The 22,278-nt window shown below is 42.8% G+C and overlaps 1 protein-coding gene across 1 annotated transcript in view; it reads right to left on the bottom strand.

Annotated features, from left to right (window-relative positions):
* The window catches only part of SOX5 (SRY-box transcription factor 5), a 1,010,028-nt gene that overhangs the window by 199,731 nt on the left and 788,019 nt on the right, over positions 1 to 22,278 (bottom strand). The window contains exon 9 of the mRNA XM_070946983.1: positions 526 to 646. Within this exon, the coding sequence (XP_070803084.1) occupies positions 526 to 646 (121 nt within the window). The remainder of the gene's footprint in view (positions 1 to 525; positions 647 to 22,278) is intronic.

Genomic DNA, 22,278 nt, shown 5'->3' with positions numbered 1-22,278 from the left:
TGTCTAGGATGTGAGGGGTCTGCAGGCACCTTCTCAGCCCACCTCCTGACCCACCCAATATACAGTTTGAAGGAGGATGGCCTGTCTCTGATTGCTTCCCCCTGCCAGCTCATGTACGGTCCACTTTAGGCGCATCACACCTGTTTGAAAACAATTGACTCTCGTCCTGGTCCCCACTTCTTTACCCTCCTACCATCGGGGAGGAGATATAGAAGCATAGCCAGCCACACAAAGAGGCTGAAGGACACTTTTTATCTGTGGGCTGTCCATTCAGACTCCTGAATGAGAAATAACATAACTACGTAGTACAATGGTCTTGCTGGGCCGGCGCAGCGTGTAACATGTCCACACTGGTGCAATAGGACTGAGTGTTTTGTTCATATGATTTATTGGGTTAGGGATTTTCTGTCTTCACTGTGAGTTGTATTGTGTTGTGGGGGGATGCACTGAGGGAGCTCCACCAATCTTATTGTACATATGTTGTGCACTGACAAAAAAGATTTGAAGATGAAGAAATTGACTTACTGCAGCCTGTCTTGTAGCTGAAACCAGGTGGCAGCAGGAATCCTTGCTGGGCTGCTGCTGCTAGGGTTCGCTGGTCTGGAGGGAATACGGGGATCATTAGTGGCGGTAGCTGACCTTGGACCTGCTGGGCAAGAAGCGGTAAACATCAAACCAAATATTACAGCTTAACAGTTAGCCTTAAGATTTAAGACAGCAATTGTCAGGTATCCTTCCAGAGCAGGAGTGAAATGCTCCCGGTTCAGACCGGATCGCCCGATCCGGTAGCGATGGTGGCGGGTGGTTCGGAGAACCGGTAGCAAAAATCCTTGCCCCCCCACCACCATGCCCAGCTGAGCCGTAGGATCATCAGAGGCTTTTTTTTTTTTTACTTTTAAAAGCATTTTTTCTACAACCTCTTTCGACGAAAAAATGCTTTTAAAAGTAAAAAAAAAAAAGCCTCTGATGATCACACGGCTCAGCTGGGATCGTCAGAGGCTTTTCAAAGCATTTTTTTCTGCAACCTCTTGGCCGAAGAGGTGGTAAAAAAAAAATGCTTTGAAAAGTCTCCGACGATCCCAGCTGAGTTGCCTGATCGTCAGAGAGGCTTTTCAAAGCATTAGAAAAAATGCTTTGAAAAGTTTAAAAAAAAAAAAAAGTTGGCCACGCCCACCCAGTCACATTACCTCCCCCCTCCAAGCCACGCCCACAGAACCGGTAGTAACAAATTTTATATTTCACCCCTGTTCCAGAGGCTCATCGTTTTGATTGCATGAAATTCTGCGTACAAAAAGGAAGAGATTTTTCCCTCGAGATGTTTTTTTTTCACCGGGTGAAGTTGAGTTCCTGGCGTGGCCAAGGTCCTGAAATGTGGCCAAAAGCCTGATGGGTTTCATCCACTTAGTCCAGTGTTTCCCAAACTTTTGACATATGTGTACCCCTTCTATAATTTTCGTAACGCTGAGTACCCCTCATAAAAAACCGGAACTAACTATTAAAGAAGTAAGTTGTCTCTGTAACGAAGTACAGTATATTCATGCCGTGTCACGCCTCACAAGACTGTCTAACCGTTAGATAACACTGCAATTCTCCGGCGTTTAAACAGCTCCGCGGCTCAACGTCAACTGTTAATATTCCCGCAGTTTAAAAATGGCCGAACCTGAGCTGCGCGAAGGATGCGCAGAAGTTCCCGCCATAATGAGTTGCGATACGATGTACGATGGCCCCAGTTCCCGTGTAAAAACTGCGATACACGCCTATTTCTTTCCTTGTTCTGTGGGCGCAGCTAAGCACGGTGCAGTGGATATTCCCATGTGATCCCCACCAAACTCCGGTGCAATGCGTACCCCCACCAAACTCTTCCCGTACCCCTGGGGGTACGCGTACCACACTTTGGGAAACACTGATTTAGTCTGTGTGCCACGGGAGACCTGTTCCAATGGTCTTTGATACAGTAGAGATAAAATAGCACGCCATGACTTGGGAAGCTTATTATCTTTTTTTGCAGTCAACAAAAAACTCCAGAGAGAGGTCCTAATTGTGGGATCCTTGGTACTCTCTGAGCTTGGTTGTTCTCTGGCAGACGTTTCGTTATCCAACTAAGTAACATCATCAGTGCTAGGTGGGAGTGGGGTTTGCTCCTTTCTGACTCTTCCTTCTAGAACTCAAGTTGTTACCTACTTGAGTAATGAAATGTCTACAAGAAAACCACCGAGCTCCGAGAGCATCAAGCACCCCACTGTCCTTCTCCTCCTCCCTACAAACCACACTTCCTTCTAGCACTGATGATGTTACTTAGTTGGGTAATGAAATGTCTTCAAGAAAACCACCAAGCTCAGAGAACATCAAGGACCCCACAGTTCAACCCAGAGGTACTAATATTCTCTCCTATTTTTTGACTCATCTAGATTAGATTACAACTCTAGTACAGGTAATTGGAAATTGGAAAATATATTACAGTCTTTGATTTTTGGGACAATCTGAGTCTGGAAGTATCCCCACCTCTGTGGACCACGGAAAGAGCAATAGCACCACACAGATCTATTTTGAGTCCATATGGATCTCGAATAGGATTCCCCCCCCCTTCTTGATTCCCTCCCTCATCCTGTTCTATTTTTAGAGTCACACACCTTTTAAAAATAGTGTTGCAGAATTGTTATTTGAGCAGTTCTCTAATAATGACATGTTATTGTGGTTGTAAGAATTCAATTTCTCTTGACCAAAACATTTCAGCACCTGCAGAGTAATGACTCTCATGCTTCCAAGCGCTCTGCTCATAGTATACCCTTATGGATGTCTGTAAAATTGAACGGGATTTACCCAAAGGTAAATGCATATACTGTGCAGAGAAATTTTAATGACCCTGGAATAATCCTTGTTACTGCCTTAATTTGCTCCTTTCCCTTCTCCCTTTTAAATGCCAAAGAAATTTCTTTCTCCTTTGAAGGTGAATTGAATTTTTGCATTGTATTCTTAGGCAAAGAACCAGAAGGAAGGAAGGAAGGAAGGAAGGAAGGAAGGAAGGAAGGAAGGAAGGAAGGAAGGAAGGAAGGAAGGGAGGAAGGAAGGAAGGAAGGAAGGGAGGAAGGAAGGAAGGAAGGAGAAAAGGAGAAGGAGAAGAGTTCCATGTATGAAAATGACTTTGCCAAGCAAAGAAGCTTCAAAACAGAACTCAAAACACTAATAGAGAGACAGATGGTTCCACTGAAGTCTTTGCTGCCAAAAAAAAAATTATATACAAAAAAAGAAAGGAAAAAACAGAGTGATGTTATTGAAGCTGGCTGGAAAGTTCTCTGATGGCTGCAAACACTCTTGTCCCATTTTAAGTGTTAACTCTGCCTCCAGGGCTAATATAAACTAAAGCAACATAGAGACACACACACACACACACTAGTACTTGCCGACACACAAACATGCACACACTCAGACCTAGCCCTACAAGTCTGCACTTGATTACAAGAGACTTCTGGATAAACCAGCCAATGTGTTGTATTAATGCATTCCTGACTGGGAAAGGAGCCATTAAGAAAACTTTTTTTTTTTTTAAAAAAAAGCTATTGTCACATTTTTATACTGTTCTTTACTTCTTGAATAAGTAAATGCTTAACACAAGAGAGGAGAGGAGAGGAGAAGGGGAGGGAGGGGAGGAGAAAGGAAAAATGGATGGATGGAAGAAAGGAAGGAAGAGGAGAAGGAAGGGGAGGAGAGGAGAGGAAAGGAGAGAAGAAGGGGAGGGGAAGGGAGGGAGGGGAGGAGAAAGGAAAAATGGATGGATGGAAGAAAGGAAGGAAGAGGAGAAGGAAGGGGAGGAGAGGAGAGGAGGAGGGGAGGGAAGGGAGGAGAAAGGAAAAATGGATGGATGGAAGAAAGGAAGGAAGAGGAGAAGGAAGGGGAGGAGAGGAGAGGAAAGAGGAGAGAAGAGGAAGAAAAGAGAAGAGAAGAGAAGAGAAGAGAGGAGGGGAGGGGAGGGGAGGGGAGAGGAGAGGAGAGAAGAGAAGAGAAGGGAGAGGAGAGAAGAAGGGAGGGGAGGGGAGGAGAAACGAAAAATGGATGGATGGAAGAAAGGAAGGAAGAGGAGAAGGAAGGGGAAGAGAGGAGAGGAGAAGGGGAGGGGAGGGAGGGGAGCAGAAAGGAAAAATGGATGGATGGAAGAAAGGAAGGAAGAGGAGAAGGAAGGGGAGGAGAGGAGGGAGAGGGGAGGAAAGAGGAGAGAAGAGGAAGAAAAGAGAAGATAAGAGAAAAGAAGAGAGGAGAGGAGAGGAGGGGAGGGGAGGGGAGGGGAGGGGAGAGGAGAGAAGAGAAGAGAAGAGAAGGGAGAGGAGAGAAGAAGCGAGGGGAGGGGAGGAGAAAGAAAAAATGGATGGATGGAAGAAAGGAAGGAAGAGGAGAAGAGAGGAGAGGAGAGGAGAGGAGAGAAGAGAAGGGAGAGGAGAGAAGAAGGGAGGGAGGGAGGGGAGGAGAAAGGAAAAATGGATGGATGGAAGAAAGGAAGGAAGGGGAGAAGGAAGGGGAGGAGAGGAGGGAGAGGGGAGGAAAGAGGAGAGGAGGAGAAAGGAAGGATGGATGGAAGGAAGGAAGGAAGGAGAGAAGGGAGGGAGGGGAGAGGAGAAGAGAGGAGAAAAGAAAGGAAAAGAAAAGAAAAGTGTCAGATGACAAAAGGAAGCTAAATCTTGAAGGTAAGCGTAGCAGAAAGTTGGTGAATAATTTTTTACACGGAGACCAAAATATCTCAGGCAAAACAATCTAATTTTCTTTACAAGCTAAGTAGAGCAAGGAAAAACTTTAATACCACTGTTCCATTTCATTTCTAAAGGGGATCAATGCTCAGGTAATGTCACTGTTATGAAAAGGTAGCGTAACAATGAACTAGGAATCAAATGCAGAAGATGCCCCCGTGCTGTATTTATTTTTGAGGGTGGAGGGAACTTGGAGCAAGATTTGTTTTCCTGTTGCTAGGCTACACTCGGGGAAAACACTTAAAAAACAGATCCTCTTTCTCCACCTTCTTCTAGCTTGGCTTACAGGGGTACCCGGTGACATCCTGAATTTCAGGGTATCCACCAGTAAGGGTTAAAATCCACCCAAAAATTCTGTATCTAAATGCCAAAAAAAGGGGGCCGAGCCATATCCGCCACCTTGGAAGATTTTGACCCTTCCTTGCAGACACCCCCCTGCTTTCCATTCTGTAAGAGAGCTGCCGACTATTTAAATAAACTATTTATTTTTTCTCATTATTGGATATTAAGGGCCACCATTCCATTATTACAGTTTTGAAACGGCGATTTCATTTTATTGCTATTTTGATACCTGGAAACCATCTAGAGACGCAGTGAGCACCGGGACAAGAGAATCACTGCACAATTAAGCAAACAAACAAACAAAGTGGCAGGAGCTTAGATTTAGAGATTTGCAGACTACTAAAGATTTCTAATCAGGGCAAGTTGCAGAAACAGCCATATGTCTCCTTGTAGCACATCCAACAGTTTTGCATGCAGAAATATGAAGAGTCTCCAGAGTTGAGATATTTTTTTTTCCCCCTTCTCAACATAAGTTTCGGGAAAGCAGCTGTGTTACATCATATTATGGCAGCCTATAAGTCTTAGAACCCCTTACTTCAGGGGTGAAATGCTCCCGGATCGGACTGGATCGCCCAGTCCGGTAGCGATCTTGGCCATTGGTTCGGCGATCTGGTAGCTATGGCGGAGCGACGTTCCACCCACCCGCCTGGGTGTCATTACTTCCTGTTTTTTACTGCATGCGCACATTATACGCGCGGTACATGCACTTCCGAACCAGTAAGGAAGGTAAATAGATTTCACCCCTGCCTTACTTGATGGGCCAGGGGTTTAAGCTACCCTAACCGTATACTTAAGGCTCTGGTTTTCCCAGTTCCTCGATTTACGATCACAAATGGAACTCAACATTTGTGTTGCTAAGCCAGACAGTTATAAAGTGAGTTTTGTCCCATTTGACGATCTTTTTTTTGCCACCGTTGTTAAGTGAATCACTGCAGTTGTTGCTAACATGGTGGTTAAGTAAATTTATTTATTTATTTATTTGTTTAAATTTCTATACCGCCCTTCTCCAATATAGGACTCAGGGCGGTGAGTCCTATATTGGCTTCCCCGTTGATACTGTCCGATACTGCAACTGTCCTAAATATGAGTCAGTTGCCAAGCGGTTGGATTTTGATCATGTGACTATGAGGATGCCGCAATGGTCGTAAGTGTGAAAATTGTACATACGTGACTTGTTTCAGTGTCAGTGTAACTCTGAATGGTCATTAAACAAATGGTTGCAAATCAAGGGCTATCTGTATTTGCCCCAAAACTAGCATTACAGAGATCTTTCCAAAATCTATCTATGTACCATTTGACTCCTTGATCTTACCCAGCTGAAAGGAATCATAAACCATGAGCTATAAACTAGAATGTCTGGATTCCAAATTCATACCAGGTAGGTCACAAAGCCAGCTATGTCTTCCATGTCCCTGAAGAAGTGGTCAGCACATTAGGTTTCAGGTTTCGAGGTCGTCTCAAATAAATTGCATTTCAAACAAAGTCTTTGATGAAAAACTCCCATTTATTAAGCACGACATTCTAACTCCGACTCCATCGTAGCCAACACTGACTTCCTGATCCAAAACCCTCCCTTTCCTTTCCCCACTCCTCTGCACTCATTGGCCATCTTCCAAGTCACTCTACCCCTAATCTACTGCTCTAGCTCAAAGGAATTTCCCCCCTCCCATCCCATCTCCTAGGGGATATTATCTCCAGGGAAAATAAGTAGGTGAAAAGTCAAACGTCCCTTTCCAGACTCCTCCGCTTCTCCTTCTTATGTCAGCACTAGAGTAAATGCAGCATTAAGTGCTGACATTAGGAATATTGCATCCAGTTTTGGCCACCACAGTATAAAAAAGATGTTGAGACTCTAGAAAGAGTGCAGAGAAGAGCAACAAAAATGATTAGTGGACTGGAAGCTAAAACATACGAAGAACAGTTGCAGGAACTGGGTATGTCTAGTATAATGAAAAGAAGGACTAGGGGAGACATGGTAGCAGTCTTTCAATATCTAAGGGGGTTGCCACAAAAAAGAGGGGGACAACCTATCCACCAAAGTACCTGAAGGCAGGACAATGGATGAAAACTGATCAAGGAGAGAATCAACTTACAACTAAGGAGAAAGTTCCTAACAGTGGGAACAATTAATTAGCGGAATGGCTTGCCTCCAGAAGCTGTGGGTGCTCCAACACTGGAGGTTTTTAAGAGGAGTTTTGTCTGAAATGGTACAGGATTTCCTGCTTGAGCAGGGGGCTGGACTAGAAGACCTCCAAGGTCCCTTCCAACTTAGTTATTCTGCTACTGCGCTTTAAGCCTTGAATATGTCACTGTCACTTATTCATCCCTCTTGAACCAAGCAGGGAGCCAGTTCAAAAACTTTGAGGGTGGGGAGGGGAGCCAGTCTTTGCAAATTCTGTTAGAAGTTGACTTGAGACATCTCCCCTCCAACTTCTAAACCAACAGGTAGATTGCAATTTCTGCACTAGGGTTTTGGGTTTTTTTGGTTTTTATATCACAGATAACCAAGTCCCATTCTTGGCTCAAAAAATATCAAATTTCGGGCATTCCTTAGGACAGAAAATGTGGAGTTGAAACATGCCTTTCATTCTTCTGGGATCCCAACAGTGGTGGGATTCAATTTTTTTTTACTACCGATTCTGTGGGCGTGGCTTGGTGGGCGTGGCAGGGGAAGGACACTGTAAAATCTCCATTCCCTCCCCACTCCAGGGGAAGGTTACTGCAAAATCCCCATTCCCTCCCCACTCCAGGGGAAGGTTACTGCAAAATCCCCATTCCCTCCCCACTCCATGCGAAGGATACTGTAAAATCTCCATTCTCTCCCCACTCCAGGGGAAGGTTACTGCAAAATCCCCATTCCCTCCCCATTCCAGGGGAAGGATACTACAAAATCCCCATTCCCTCCCCACTCCATGCAAAGGATACTGTAAAATCTCCATTCTCTCCCCACTCCAGGGGAAGGATACTGCAAAATCCCCATTCCCTCCGCACTCCATGCGAAGGATACTGTAAAATCTCCATTCTCTCCCCACTCCAGGGGAAGGTTACTGCAAAATCCCCATTCCCTCCCCACTCCATGCAAAGGATACTGTAAAATCCCCATTCCCTCCCCACTCCAGGGGAAGGTTACTGCAAAATCCACATTCCCTCCCCACTCCAGGGGAAGGTTACTGCAAAATCCCCATTCCCTCCGCACTCCTTGCGAAGGATACTGTAAAATCTCCATTCTCTCCCCACTCCAGGGGAAGGTTACTGCAAAATCCACATTCCCTCCCCACTCCAGGGGAAGGTTACTGCAAAATCCACATTCCCTCCCCACTCCATGCAAAGGATACTGTAAAATCTCCATTCTCTCCCCACTCCAGGGGAAGGATACTGCAAAATCCCCATTTCCTCCCGATCACCTGGGATCTGGGAGGCAGAGAATAGATGGGGGCGGGGCCAGTCAGAGGCGGTATTTATCGGTTCTCCGAACTACTCAAAATCTCCGCTACCGGTTCTCCAGAACTGGTCAGGACCTGCTGAAACCCACCACTGGATTACAAATAAGAAATGCTGATGGACCCTGGGGGAAAAAATGGTCGAAGTTAGAAGCAAAGCAAAGCCTGGGATGAAACTTTGGCAGCAAGTCTCTTTTAAAACTGGCCTGGCAGGTGCCTCCCCCATTCCAAGCACTGGCCCTGTGTTCATCTTAAGCCCCCCCCCAAAAAAGGATTGAGCTTTTTCACATCAATCAATACAGGAATGGAAAACAAGCCTGCACTGTGAATACAATGAAAGAGTCCCTCTGCCTCCCCTTTGGAAGGCGAATGAGACATCTATGATCTTTTGATGAATAACGGATGTTTCCGCCCCTGCACAGGTGGAAAATACAGCGCCTAGAGGTTTGCTTAATGCAGAGACTGATAAACTGTGCCCCTTTGCCGAGCAACACAAGGTTAACAGACTCAATGAAACGGTTGTCGGTGCAAGGAAAACAGGTGTGAGGTTATCAGATGATGGTGCTCCTGCTTTTTTTTAATGAACACGGCAGGTAATTTCTCAGTCTGGGAAGACCGTCTAACGGTGCCCTGAGAAAAAAATTCAGGGGCTAAGGTTGCCAGGAAGAATTTTGGTGCAATTGTTAATAATAGTAATAATAATGAAGTATTCATAGCGGTTGAATATGTTTACACCTAATGGCTAAAATGGTGAGGCGCGTTAGCAGAGGAAAAACAGAAGTGGCTTTATTTTTTTTAAAGGCGACATTACTCTGTGGCCTTCCAGGATTAAATGCTGGTTTAATTTCTTCTTACAGGTATGTATGGTTTCCACTGAGTTAAACACATTTGAATGTAATTGCAACCTGCCAGCCTTCACTGCTAGGATCAGAATTTGGAAGGCAAGGTTGAAATGATCCAAGCATCAACTCTTTGGGCCATACACGCGGCACAGAAGGAGATCGGGGATTGATTCCACTTTAGTGATATGATTTTATCAGTTTGATCACCGCTTCTGTGGTCCCCCACAAATCTCGCTGAGACCAACCCCCAAAAGATCAGATCAAACAGAGAAAGGTGGTTTTGATGAGTAGATCAAGAGACACGCGGACGATTTTGTAGATGGATATATACAGGTAGTCCTTGATTTACGACTCTAACTCAGCCCAAAATTTCTGTTGCTTAGCAAAACAGTTGTTAAGAAGTTGTTAAAAAGCCACCCAGAGTCATTCCATTACAAGATGGGCAGCAAATACATTCAATAAATAAATGAGTTGTGTGACATTTTTTTTTGCCACAGTTGCTAAATGAATCACGGATGTTGTTAAACAAATCTGGGTTCCCTAATTAACTTTGCTTGTCGGAAGGCAGCTGGGAAGGTTACATGACCCTGGGACATGAATACATACCAGCTGGCAAGGGCCCAAATGTTGATCATGTGACCACGGATATGCTGCAATGATCAGAAGTGTGAAAACGGTCGTAAGTCATTTTTTTCCACTACCGTTGTAATCAAACTGTTGCTAAATGAATTGTAAATCGAGGACTACCTATATTGTAGACAGCCAAGAAAAGAAACCATGGATTATCAAACAAATCAACCCAGAGTTCTTACTTAAGGCTCAAATGACTTGGTTCAAATAGAAGAGAATAGACCTGGGAGGGACCTTGAAGATCTTCTAGTCCAGCCCCTGTTCAAGCAGGAGACCTGATAACCATTTCAGACAAGTGACTGTCCAATCTCTTCTTAAAAACCTCCAGTGATGAAGCACCCACAACTTCTGGAGGCAAGCTGTTCCATTGGTTAATTGTCCTCTCTGTTAGGAAGTTTCCCCTTAATTCCAGGTTGCTTCTCTCCTTGATGAGTTTCCATCCATTGTCCTGCTTCCCCCATTCCTTGTTTTCTCTAGACTGGTGGTCACACTCTCATACCCATTTCCTGCAACTGTTCTTCATATGTTTTTGTCTCCAGACTTTTAATCATCTTAGTTGCTCTTCTCTGCACTTTTTCCCAAAGTCTCAACATCTTTTTTTGGTATGATCATATCATATGATCATACTTTGGGCATCTTATGCAAAGACCTTCCTCTCTGGAGACATCCATAGTGCTGGGAAAAGGGCAAGGCTTCCACAAAGCATCTACATTGTAAACCGCCCAGAGACGGCTGTAAAATGTTATGGGGCGGTATATAAGCCTAAATGCAACTGTTATTGCTAACTAATGGGAAGTGCCCTGAAAATCTGCCCAATTGGTATGAAAATCTGTTGCACTGAGAGTCAGCTTAATCCAGGCCCTACTGTGATGGTAGTAAATATTTGAAAGGAATTCAAAATCAGCATAGCATTGATTCTCCATCCACTTTCTAGCAGCCATTCCCATTTTACTAATGCCAGCACAATTCTAACTTTTCCCTTAAAATTACCCATTTTGGGTTTATGGATTGGCACTTTTCATGTTGCCTTTAGATGATTTTTCTTTTTTCGTTTATTTCCTTACTTCTACCCAGTAACAAGATTTGTAAAAGATCTTAAAATCTGTTGTCCGAATGTTATAAGATTCCTTCCTTCCTTCCTTCCTTCCTTCCTTCCTTCCTTCCTTCCTTCCTCCCTTCCTTCCTCTCTCTCTTTCTCCTTCCTTCCTTCCTTCCTTCCTTCCTCTCTCTCTTTCTCCTTCCTTCCTTCCTTCCTTCCTTCCTTCCTTCCTTCCTTCCTTCCTTCCCTTCCCTTCCCTTCCCTTCCCTTCCCTTCCCTTCCCTTTCTCCCTCTTTCTTTCTCCCCCTCTCTTACAAGAAATTATCTTGTAAAGATAGCAGTGTTTGCTTTAATTAATGTGTAGGCGGGTGGAGAGAAAACGGGAGGTTATCTAATATGATGCAGTGGGCAGCAATTCAAAATTAGCACCGTTTCAGCATGATATATTGGCACAAGTACACAGAAAAGCCTAAGGGTAGTCATTCACTTTAAGTGATATCCATCCTTCTACCAAAAGAAAGAGGTGGGGGAGGGGAGAGAGGAAGGGACTCATTAGTGGGGAAGAGAAACATTTAATCCGTTCTGAGATGTTCAGAGAGAGATTTCTGAAATTGGTTAAGTGGTCAGAGAACCAGCATAACTGGATCCTGGTTTCAAATCGGATTTGAAGTTTGTGCTTCTTGAAAAGCAGATCCCAGGCTCAAAAATGGCCTGTTTTAAAAAAAAGTTGGAAGGAAGATTTTTTTAAAAAAAATAGGTTGTGATCGGGCAGGAGAATCAAGCAGGATCTTTAAAAAATGGCAAAGAGCAGCCTGTATCAAAGAGGTGGGCAATTTTCACAGGAAGACGCCATGTTTGTTCTCTGCTTTTAGGTAGACAGATGTGGGACTTACATAGTGATATAAAATGCATAAGGACTGTAGGAAGTTAGCACCCACCCCTCTCCTAGAAAGATAAAATATTCTAGGAAATATTAAAAAACCAGAATATACCTTCCTGGATGAGAAATGGAGAAACATGTTTTTAGGCAGGAAGCAGACTCCTCTTAATAGCACCCACTCTCCTCAATAGCCCACAGCAGATGTCCCCACTTAAGAGATAGCTAGGTCTATTCATAGGCAAATGCCCTCACCCAAGATCCAACAAAGGTAGGATTAGCCCTCTACCCATCTCACCACATGGCACTTGGGAAGATTACATCACCCAGCAAGACTCAACCAAGCTTGGGACTCAGGACAGCCTACAGAGTTGCCTCTGCATGGCCCCATGGGAGTCTGACAACCAATCAGAATACAAGCTCAAATTCAAAAGTCCAGAGAGGGTATAAAACTCAGGCACTCTCAGCATCTCTTCCCCTTTTTTTCTTCACCCAACATCATCAAGGCATGTGGTCCTGTCCACCATTAAAAACCATCTTTCCATGCAGTCTCCATGTTCCCAGTGTCATTTCTCCCACTTGGAACTGAACCCAGAAGGATATTGAGCAAAGAGGGTCTGTATGTAGGGGGAAAAAAAACTCTTATTTCACTCAACTCTGCAGAGCTATCATAATTCTGAAAGAATAATTGGAGTGTTCTAATTATTAAATTTGCCACCAGTTTTTGCAATAAACCACACCAGAATTTTTGGCAGTGGATAAAGGAGTGACTCAAGGGGCATTGGTGGGGCAGCATTTAGCTCACCCCAGCACTGTATAATTTTCTGAACATGGAACATACCTGTCTCTCTACATCTAAATCAACATATTAAACCATAAGTTAATATGCTAACTCAGTGTTTCTCAATGTTGGGGTTTTAAGAGGTGTGGACTTCAACTCCCAGAATTCCCCAGCCAGCGCAAGCTAACGTATTAACTAATTAACCATAAAACCACGGATTAACCGCAGCGGTTGAAATCATGTCCCACCGCCACATCAGAGCATGGGTATCTAGGGAAGATGCAAGTGAAGGCAAGTGACATCTTAGGATTGATGATATCATAATGCAGATGTCACAAATTACTGCAAATCACTGACATGATATAAATAGCATGAATTACCAATTTGTGTAAGTTGTGCAATGGAATCATGATGGATGTGAAATCACAGTGGACTGTGATGATTGCTGGACTAACCAGATTGTTGTTATAGTGGTGAACAGCCACCCTGATTGATAATCTCCATACTAATACTTCCTGATCGTAATATGAAAAGCTACTTTTGAATTTTTGGAGCGTTTTGCATAGATGCAGCTTCTTAATCTTTTTGTGTCTGGTGAAACCTACAGACTTCTCAGAAACCTGTAACTTCAATAGGTTAATTTTCTTCAATAATAATAATAAAAAAACTTAGCTTAAACTTAAATACGAAAATTTAAATATATAAAGTAATACACATAGATACAGATTTATCACAAACGTAACCAGCTATGCCTCGATACACTTATCAAATTAGTAAAAAAATAAATAACAAATGCATAGTCCAGTACTGTATGTGCTTCTTTATTTTTAGGATATAAGAATTTTAGACCATGAAATTTATTGAACATTTTGGAGACAGAGACTATGGATTACTCTATTTTGCCTCCATACATTATTGAATAAAAACCTAAATTTCAGTTAAAGTTCTGTGAAAATAAAGTTCTCCTTCCTTCCTTCCCTTCCTTCTTTCCTTCCTTCCTTCCTCCCTCCCTCCCTCCCTCCCCCCACTTCCAAATTCACAGACTCCCTGAAATCTATCAATAGATCTCCCAAGGGATCTATAGATCCCCAGTTAAAAATCCCTGGCACAGACGGATTTTGCTCAAGGCAAGAAATCTGTTAAAATCTAGCTGGAATTGCCTGAAAAAGGTTTTCTGGATTGTGGCAAACATTTTAAATCTAGCAATAAGACCAGCTCATCAAATCAAGCATAACAGAATTCTTGGTTGGCATGTTGTAACGCCAGCTTTTGCAGTTTTAGTTGCTACAACAGTTTAATGTCATCCTTTCTTCAAGATGACACATTTTGTAATTATTTGACATTGAATATCATGGCTTAATATGATGTTTTTTAAAAATCCACAGCTCACGATCATTGGAATGGTAGAAGAAGAAGAAGAAGAAGAAGAAAGAAAGACCCAAGGATGATGCTACTTCAGGTAAAATATCTGTGGAGGTTGTCAGTCATCCAGGTCAGAATTGTCTCAAAGATGCTTTTTCTTCTTCTTCTTCTTCAAAAGGCAATAGGACTGTTTTTTCCTTGAGGAGCAAGAAGAAAGAAGGTGAAGATTCATTCTCTGAGCTTGTAAGTTGGTTTCTGAATGTTTCGTTACCAGCGGAGTTTAGGGGATGTCACTGTCAGTGTTCTTCTGTTTTTAAGGGCTTCAGGTGTGGGTGTGTCAAGTCTTGTGATGGGTCAGCTGTGAGTCTTGTGTGTTCTGACCTAGGCTCGCTTAACAAGCAGGAAGCAGGAATTGGTCCCGGCAAAACCTCTTTTATTTACACGACTGTGAATTACGTTCATTCACAGTCAGCAAGGTTTGTCCAAACAGTTTTTCAAAGGAATATTTCTCAACACACCTTATCTTGTTTGGCAAGCTGCCACGTAACTTGTTTCCAACTGCAGTACAAGGCAAAACTTGGCACAGAGTCTCTCAGAGTCACGGAACGGACTAATTGTTTCCTGCAAAAGCCCACTCCCTGTTCGCTCCTCTTTTATGTCCTATGGGGGGGCCAATCCCCTCCAAGGTGTGGCTTTACTTCCGAGTCGACCCTGCTTTCTGAGTTGTTCTTGTTTTCTGGCAGCTCTGCGCATGCGGACACTGGGAACAGGCTCCAGCTTTTCCTCTGCCTTGCTGCTAACTCCCTCTCTGCCTCCGACGCATATCCTCATCCGAGCTTTCCTCAGCCCCCAGGACTGGCCCAAGGTCCTCCCCAACCTCCTCACTGTCCGACTCTGCTGCCAGCTCCACAACACTGTGATGGGTCTTGTGATAAGGAGATTACATCAGGTCAGGAACATTGGTGGTGGTGGTGGGGTTGCATGGGTTGGTTGAGGGTCAGTGCTGTCTCTTGTTGGCTGTGAGGTTGAGGTTCATCATATGTTTTAGACTCCAGACCCCTAATCGTCTTTGTGGCTTATGATGATTTGGAGATGTTGGCCTAAAAGGTTTTCTTCCACCTGTATGACCTCTTCAGTGAGGTCATGGTCAAGTGGAATAGACCATGGCTGGTTTGATTGGTTTGTTGATTGAACTTTGGTGGATCAATATGATCCCTAGAGATACTTAACAGTCTTTAGGAGTCGCTGCTGCTAAGCCGGACACAAAATCTTCCAACTTACAATCATTCATTCGTTCAGTGGTGGTTCAAAGTTACAACAGCAATGAAAAAAGGGCTTACCCCAGTCCTCGCGCTTATGACTGATGCACCATCACTATGGTCATGTGATAAAAAACATTTCACAACCAGAGATATATTTACAATTTTTTGAAGCATCCCGAGTTCATACGGTTGCCATTTGCGATTTTCCCAGCCAGCTTCCATCAAACGAAATTAATAAAGAGAAGCCAGATTCGCTTAACAACTGCCCTGATTCATTTAACAACTGTGGCAAAAAAAGGTCATAAAATCAGGGGTGACTCACTTAACAACTGATTTGCTTAGCAACTGAGATTCTGGTCCCAATTGTGATTGAAGGTTGAGGACTGCCTATATATCAAGCGTACAGCCCTCCTTTACAGTATGTGTTTGTAGACTACTGTGGGATAGAAATTGTAGCGATGTCGCTGCATACATTCAAATGGAGATGGGGTGAAATTTGCTTGCTTCAGACACAGCTATAAAATAAAAAACCGAATAATTGTTGGGATTATTGGTTCGAAGCAACTGCCCTAAAAATAGATATTTGCCTCAATTCTGTGATAGATCCCAGGGAAATAATTTGGTTATCAGCACAAAAAATGACAAAGGGCAGACAGACTGAAGTGCAAATGTTGAGTTTAACTTTAAACATCCTTTTTTAGCCACCTAATGTTTTTTTGCCCATGATTTGGTGACTGCATTTTAACATATATTTTTTTAAAAAAAAACAACAACAGAGATTGTCTTAAACACATTTGTTCTTATTCTTGACTCCTCTTCCTTTGATTGTTGGGGACCTCAGAACAAAAGCACAAAGAAAACATTAAAAGAGAGAGGGAGAGAGGGAGGGAGGGAGAGAGAGTTTGTTTTGCAAATAGAGTCAGCGTGCCTGGGAAAGAAATTGTCTTTCCAGCTAGCGATACCCTGCATCTCCTTTTAATGTTATCCTGAGTTTTGGAACATCTTTTTCAACATCAGCAGCCTGTAGCTTCCTTCCATCTCTGAATTTGGCTCAGCCGGGCATGTGTGTGGAAGTGAATTCTACTTTTCCCCCCATGTTTTATTTATTTTATTTATATAACATTCAATTTCCATCAAACAGTGTGTGATCTGGATACAGTTATTTTTAAACAATCATAATCCACATATTTGTTGTAGTATTCATCACCATAATATTAATAATGTAATAATATAATAATATAACAACAATAATACTTAACATCATCTTCTTTAACTCCTCTTTTTATACCTCCTCCTTTTTAACTTCTGTTTCTGTTGTCTAGTCATTGATAAAATACATGCCATATCAAAAAAATATTCAGTTTCTTCTTTATCCTTAATAGTGAACGTGAATCTATCCATTTCTGCGCATTCTAATATTTTCTTAATTACATTCCGCCTTGAGTCTTCGGAGAAAGGCGGCTACAAGTTGAACAAATAAATAAATAAATAAATAAATTCCCCTCTAAGTGAATTCTACTTTTTGAAGTCTCAGACTATGCCTGAATGGTATGCAGCAAAAAGAAAAGAAAAAAGAAGAAGAGGGAACATGGCAGAATTGCAATCCTATTCTTTTTCTCCGTCACTCTCCCCTGCTAATCATATAGGTAAATTTTGAAAAAAAAGAAAAGAAAAGAAAAGAAAAGAAAAATGCAATTTTAAGTGAAGTCTATCTCTCGAGGTTGGCAATTTCTTCTGAAAAGTGAAATAGCCCTTTAGAATATACATCTACTCCACACGCCCAAAGACGGATATATCAACAAGCTAATCTTTCTGGCAGATTGTTGGTCTTTCAATCCACCGGAATACCACTTCATAGCTCCATTTCAAAGCTCGCTCGAAGGTATTAAGAGATAATTTGCATATCGTTTGTTTGCCTTCCTTTCTTTTCTTTCCTTCTTTCTTTTCTCTCTCTCTGTTTCTTTCATATATTTTTTTTGTGTATGTATGTGTGTGTGTGTCCCTGTGGTTTTGGTAAGGCTTCCAATCCTAATGACTGTTCCTTTTGGCCAGCAACATAAATGCTATAATCACACAATTATTGTGCTGGGAACAGTTTAATTCAGCATTTTGTTCTCGACCACAGAACAATTACTCAACAATTTTGGTTAACCATATGAGCTTGCAGCCTGGAGAGGAAGCCTCTTATTCACAAAGCCTATTGTCGTACACAAAGGTGCAGTTACTCTTGTTGTTCGCTGGTTTCAACTTCCAGCTTCACTCAGCTCCTTACAAGGACTTCTGTAGCCTCATGTAAATGAACCAGGGCAAAATCTGCCTTTCTTTGCTTATTCAACTCCATCCACCGAACACGTTTAAATGACTCATTTGCTTATCAAGAGGAGAGGTTTTCGGCGCACGTTTCTCAGGAGCGTTTCAAAATATCCAAAATTTATATCAACACTTTGAGGCTCAGCCGGTATCAAGGAAATAAATATACAGGTACTCCTCGACGTAGGACCCCAATCAGTGGTGCTATTCAGCCGGTTCTATCCGGTTCGGGAGAACTGGTAGTGGTGACTGCGGGAGGCTCCGCCCACCCACCTGGATGTCATCACGTCCCGTTTTTGACCCTCTGCTCATGCTCACATTTGCGAACTGGTAGCGAAGGTAAGTGAATACCACCCAGAGGTGGGTTTCAGCAGGTTCTGACCAGTTCTGGAGAACCGGTAGAGGAAATTTTGAGTAGTTCGCAGGACTGATAGCGGAAATTCCGAGTAGTTCGGAGAACCGGTAAATACCACCTCTGACTGGCCCCACCCCCGTCTATTCTCTGCTTCCCAAGTCCCAGCTGATCAGGAGGAAATGGGAATTTTGCAGTAACTTTCCCCTGGAGTGGGTAGGGAATGGAGATTTTACAGTATCCTTCCCCTGGAGTGGGGAGGGAATGAGGATTTTACAGTATCCTTCCCCTGGAGTGGGGAGGGAATGGGGATTTTACAGTATCCTTCCCCTGCCATGCCCACCAAGCCATGCCACGCCCACCAAGCCACACCCATAGAACCGGTAGTAAAAAAATTTGAAACCCCCCACTGATACCACCTCTGACCCCAATGGAGCCCACAATGTATGTTGCTAAGCGAGATAGTTAAAGTGAGCTTTGCCTTACTTTATGAACTTTCTTGACACAGTGAATCACTGCAGTTCTTAAATTAGTCACACGGTTGTTAAGTGCATCTGGCTTCCCCATTCACTTTGCTTGTCAGAAGGTCGCAAAAGGGGATCATGTGACCTCGGGACACTGCGACTGTCATAAATATGAGCCAAGTGGCCAAGCATCTGAATTTTTCATCAGGTGACTATGAGGATGCAGCCATGGTCATAAGAGTGAAAAATGGTGATGCCGCTGTAAACTTTGAATCGTTAGGTGCTCCCCTTGAGGAGCACCCGGAGGCTCCAACTGGTGCAGAGTGCGGCCGCGCGGGTGGTTATGGGAGCAACATGGCGCTCCCGTGTGACACCTCTCCTGCGCGAGCTGCATTGGCTCCCGGTGGTCTTCCGGGTGCGCTTCAAGGTTTGGTCACCACCTTTAGAGCGCTCCATGGCTTAGGACCTGGTTATTTACGGGACCGCCTACTACCACAAGCAGTCTCCCACCGGCCGGTACGCTCTCATAGAGAGAGGCTCCTCCGGGTGCCGTCAGTTAAACAATGTCGACTGGCGGCCCCCAGGGGGAGGGCCTTCTCTGTGGGGGCACCCACTATCTGGAACGAGCTCCCCCCAGAGATACGGAGGATCCCGGATCTGCGCACTTTCCGCCGTGCTCTTAAGACTCTCCTATTCCAGCAAGCTGGCCTGGCCTAATTTTCTCCCCTGTTTTAAAATTCTTTTAAATCGAAATTTTAATCTGTTTTAAATTATTGGGATTTTTAACTGTCTCGGGCTAAATTATTTAATCTGGTTTTAATTACGTTTTTTAACTTTTGTATCTATGTATTTTATTTTGTGCCTGTTCATGCCCTGAGTCCTTTGGGAGTAGGGCGGTATATAAATCTAATAAAAGAAAGAAAGAAAGAAAGAAAGAGAGAGAGAGAGAGAGAGAGAGAGAGAGAGAGAGAGAGAGAGAGAGAGAGAGAGAGAGAAAGAAAGAAAGAAAGAAAGAAAGAAAGAAAGAAAGAAAGAAAGAAAGAAAGAAAGAAAGAAAGAAAAAGAAAGCAAAGGGTTGTACGTTGTGGGCTACCTGTGACCCTGAACACACCTGGTCTTCTCTCAAAGTGAAGGAAGAAGAAAGGGAAGTGTTTTCTCACTCATGAAAACACAACCTGTGCTAGATTCCCAACACAGTTAAAGGTCTGCATACGTTTGCAATCTTTGCATTTATCTCACTTCCATACACCTTAGTAAGTACACTTAAAATCACATTGTTTATTTATTTTTTAAAAAGGCTTTTATGCCACTCTTCTCCCCCAAAACCATTAAAAATGACATTCTGGGGGGAAATTATTTATTTACACTAATAGCACTCTTCTTCCCAAAGGCTTGCAAGGGAATAAATAAATTATCAATAAATATATATAAAGGTATTATATCAGCCTGCTCTGAACTAGGAGTCTCCAAGAGGGTGAACTTGGGAATTCTGAGAGATGAGGTCAGCAAATCTGGGAGAGCAGCTAGATCAAAAAAACACTGAATCATAGAATGTAGGGGATCACTTGATTTTTTTTTAAAAAAGAGATCTGGCACGATTTGTTCTTGATAAACCCATGCTGGCCCTTAAGCCAGAAACAGAATAGAATAGAATAGAATAGAATAGAATAGAATAGAATAGAATAGAATAGAATAGAATAGAATAGAACAGAACAGAACAGAATAGAATAGAATAGAATGGGGTGCTATTCAGCAGGTTCTGACAGATTCTGGAGAGCCGGTAGTGGAAATTTTGAGTAGTTCGGAGAACCGGCAAATACCACCTCTGGCACCTCTGGCACCAAGTGGGGTGGGAATGGAGATTTTGCAATATCCTTCCCCCTGGAGTGGGGAGGGAATGGGGATTTTGCAGTATCTTTCCCCTGCCACGCCCACCAAGCCACACCACGCCCACCAAGCCACACCCACAGAACCATTAGCAAAAAAAAATTGAACTTCACCACAGAATAGAATAGAATAGAATAGAATAGAATAGAATAGAATAGAATAGAATAGAATAGAATAGAATAGAATAGCTTTATTAGCTAAGTGTGATTGGATATACAAGGAATTTTAATATTGAGACAAAATTTCCAACTGTAAATCTGTTTAGCAATGGAACAATCAATATAGGTATATATATATATATATATATATATATAGGTAGACTCTTTCTCCTCAGAGCTTTTCAAACAGGGTCTGAATGGTTAAGTGCCTGGGGTTTTTAATGGATATATGCACTGAACTGGTGGCTGAATTTGACAATCTATAAGGTGCCTTCAATATATAGAAAATAGAAAACTGAGGGCAAGAAAAAGACCTAATGGTACACCAGGTCTGCTCTTAGAGGTTAATTGGTTGTTTCTTGTTTTCTTTCTCCTTTGTGTATTTATTTTTTAGATTATTTTTATTCTTTTAAATTTTTGTTGGTTGATGGACATGTGTTGATACTAAGCATGCTTAAATTCAGTTAGTGATGACTGAACAACTACTCTGGAAGTCAGTTCCCAGCTTCCACGAGTCTTTTGGCGAAGTAATACTTTCTAACGTTATTTCTGAACTCCCCTCCTGTCAGTTTGAAGTGATGCCCCCGTGTTCTTGATTTTTGCTTAATATTGAAAATATTGTTTTTCTTATTGCTATTTCATATTGCTATTAAGTGTGTGTGAATAAGAACCTCATCCACACACACTTAATATATTTAAAGGTTTCAATCACCCCTTTCCCTTCTGTCCTCCAGATTTAATGTGTGTGTGTGTGTATTCTCATATATTCTATGTCCCTATTAAGAGATCATTAAGTTAAAATATATGTTTTCTAAATTAGAGCTGAGATTTAGCCTAGCATATCTATGTATGTTCAGCTCAATTATTTCCTAGTGTTAAAATAATTAGAAACGATATCTTATGAGTTCCAGTATATGCCTATTTGTTTCACAGGTACTGGAATGGGTGAAATTCTTGATTTCAAAAACAGGAGAATATATTTCATTCTTCGTTTAAGTTCTTTTTATCTAGCATTGCACCAGGCAAGAAATCTACCTTCCTAACCTGATATCCTCTGTTCAGTTCCCATAGGTTGTGTTTTGGGATTGTCAAAGTGGAAAGTTGGGAAACAACTTAAATTTTGAAGCACCACTTGACCTCGAATGGTGACAACCAGTCAAAGTAAGCATTAGAATAGAATAGAATAGAATAGAATAGAATAGAATAGAATAGAATAGAATAGAATAGATTTTTTTATTGGCCAAGTGTGATTGGACACACAAGGAATTTGTCTTGGTGCATTTGCTTTCAGTGTTCATAAAAAGACAAGATACGTTCATCAAGAATCATAAGGTACAACACTTAATGATAGTCGTAGGGCAGTGGTCCCCAACCCCCGGTCCGCGGACCGGTGCCGGGCCGTGGAGTACCTGGCACCGGGCCGCGCAGCGGCTGGGGGACATGAACGCTGCAGCGCAAAGGCTCCTGGGCCATGCGCAATGGGCCGTGCGCAAAAGCTCCTGGGCCGTGCCCCCACCCCTGCGCGCGCTCAGCGGGCCGCGGCGATAAAAAGGTTGGGGACCACTGTCGTAGGGTACAAATGATACAAGATGGGCCAACAGACTGACTGACCCAAAGACAAGGCTATATGTTGGGTAGAACTGTTTCCTATTTGCAGACATGTCCTGCATTTTTCTAAACCATATATTTAAAAAGGGAACAGGGCTTTATGGTGGACCACACCAGAAGACACAACAGACCAATAATGACCCCTGTCACCTTGTCCCACCTCTACTCCAACCCACAAAAAAAAGGAG

Source organism: Pituophis catenifer, unplaced genomic scaffold (assembly GCF_029215685.1).
Source record: "Pituophis catenifer annectens isolate HBS135680 unplaced genomic scaffold, rPitCat1.0.hap2 SCAF_7, whole genome shotgun sequence".
NCBI lineage: Eukaryota > Metazoa > Chordata > Lepidosauria > Squamata > Colubridae > Pituophis > Pituophis catenifer.
The sequence above is the reverse complement of the archived record's forward strand: the minus strand, read 5'-3'. Positions and strand labels throughout refer to the sequence as shown.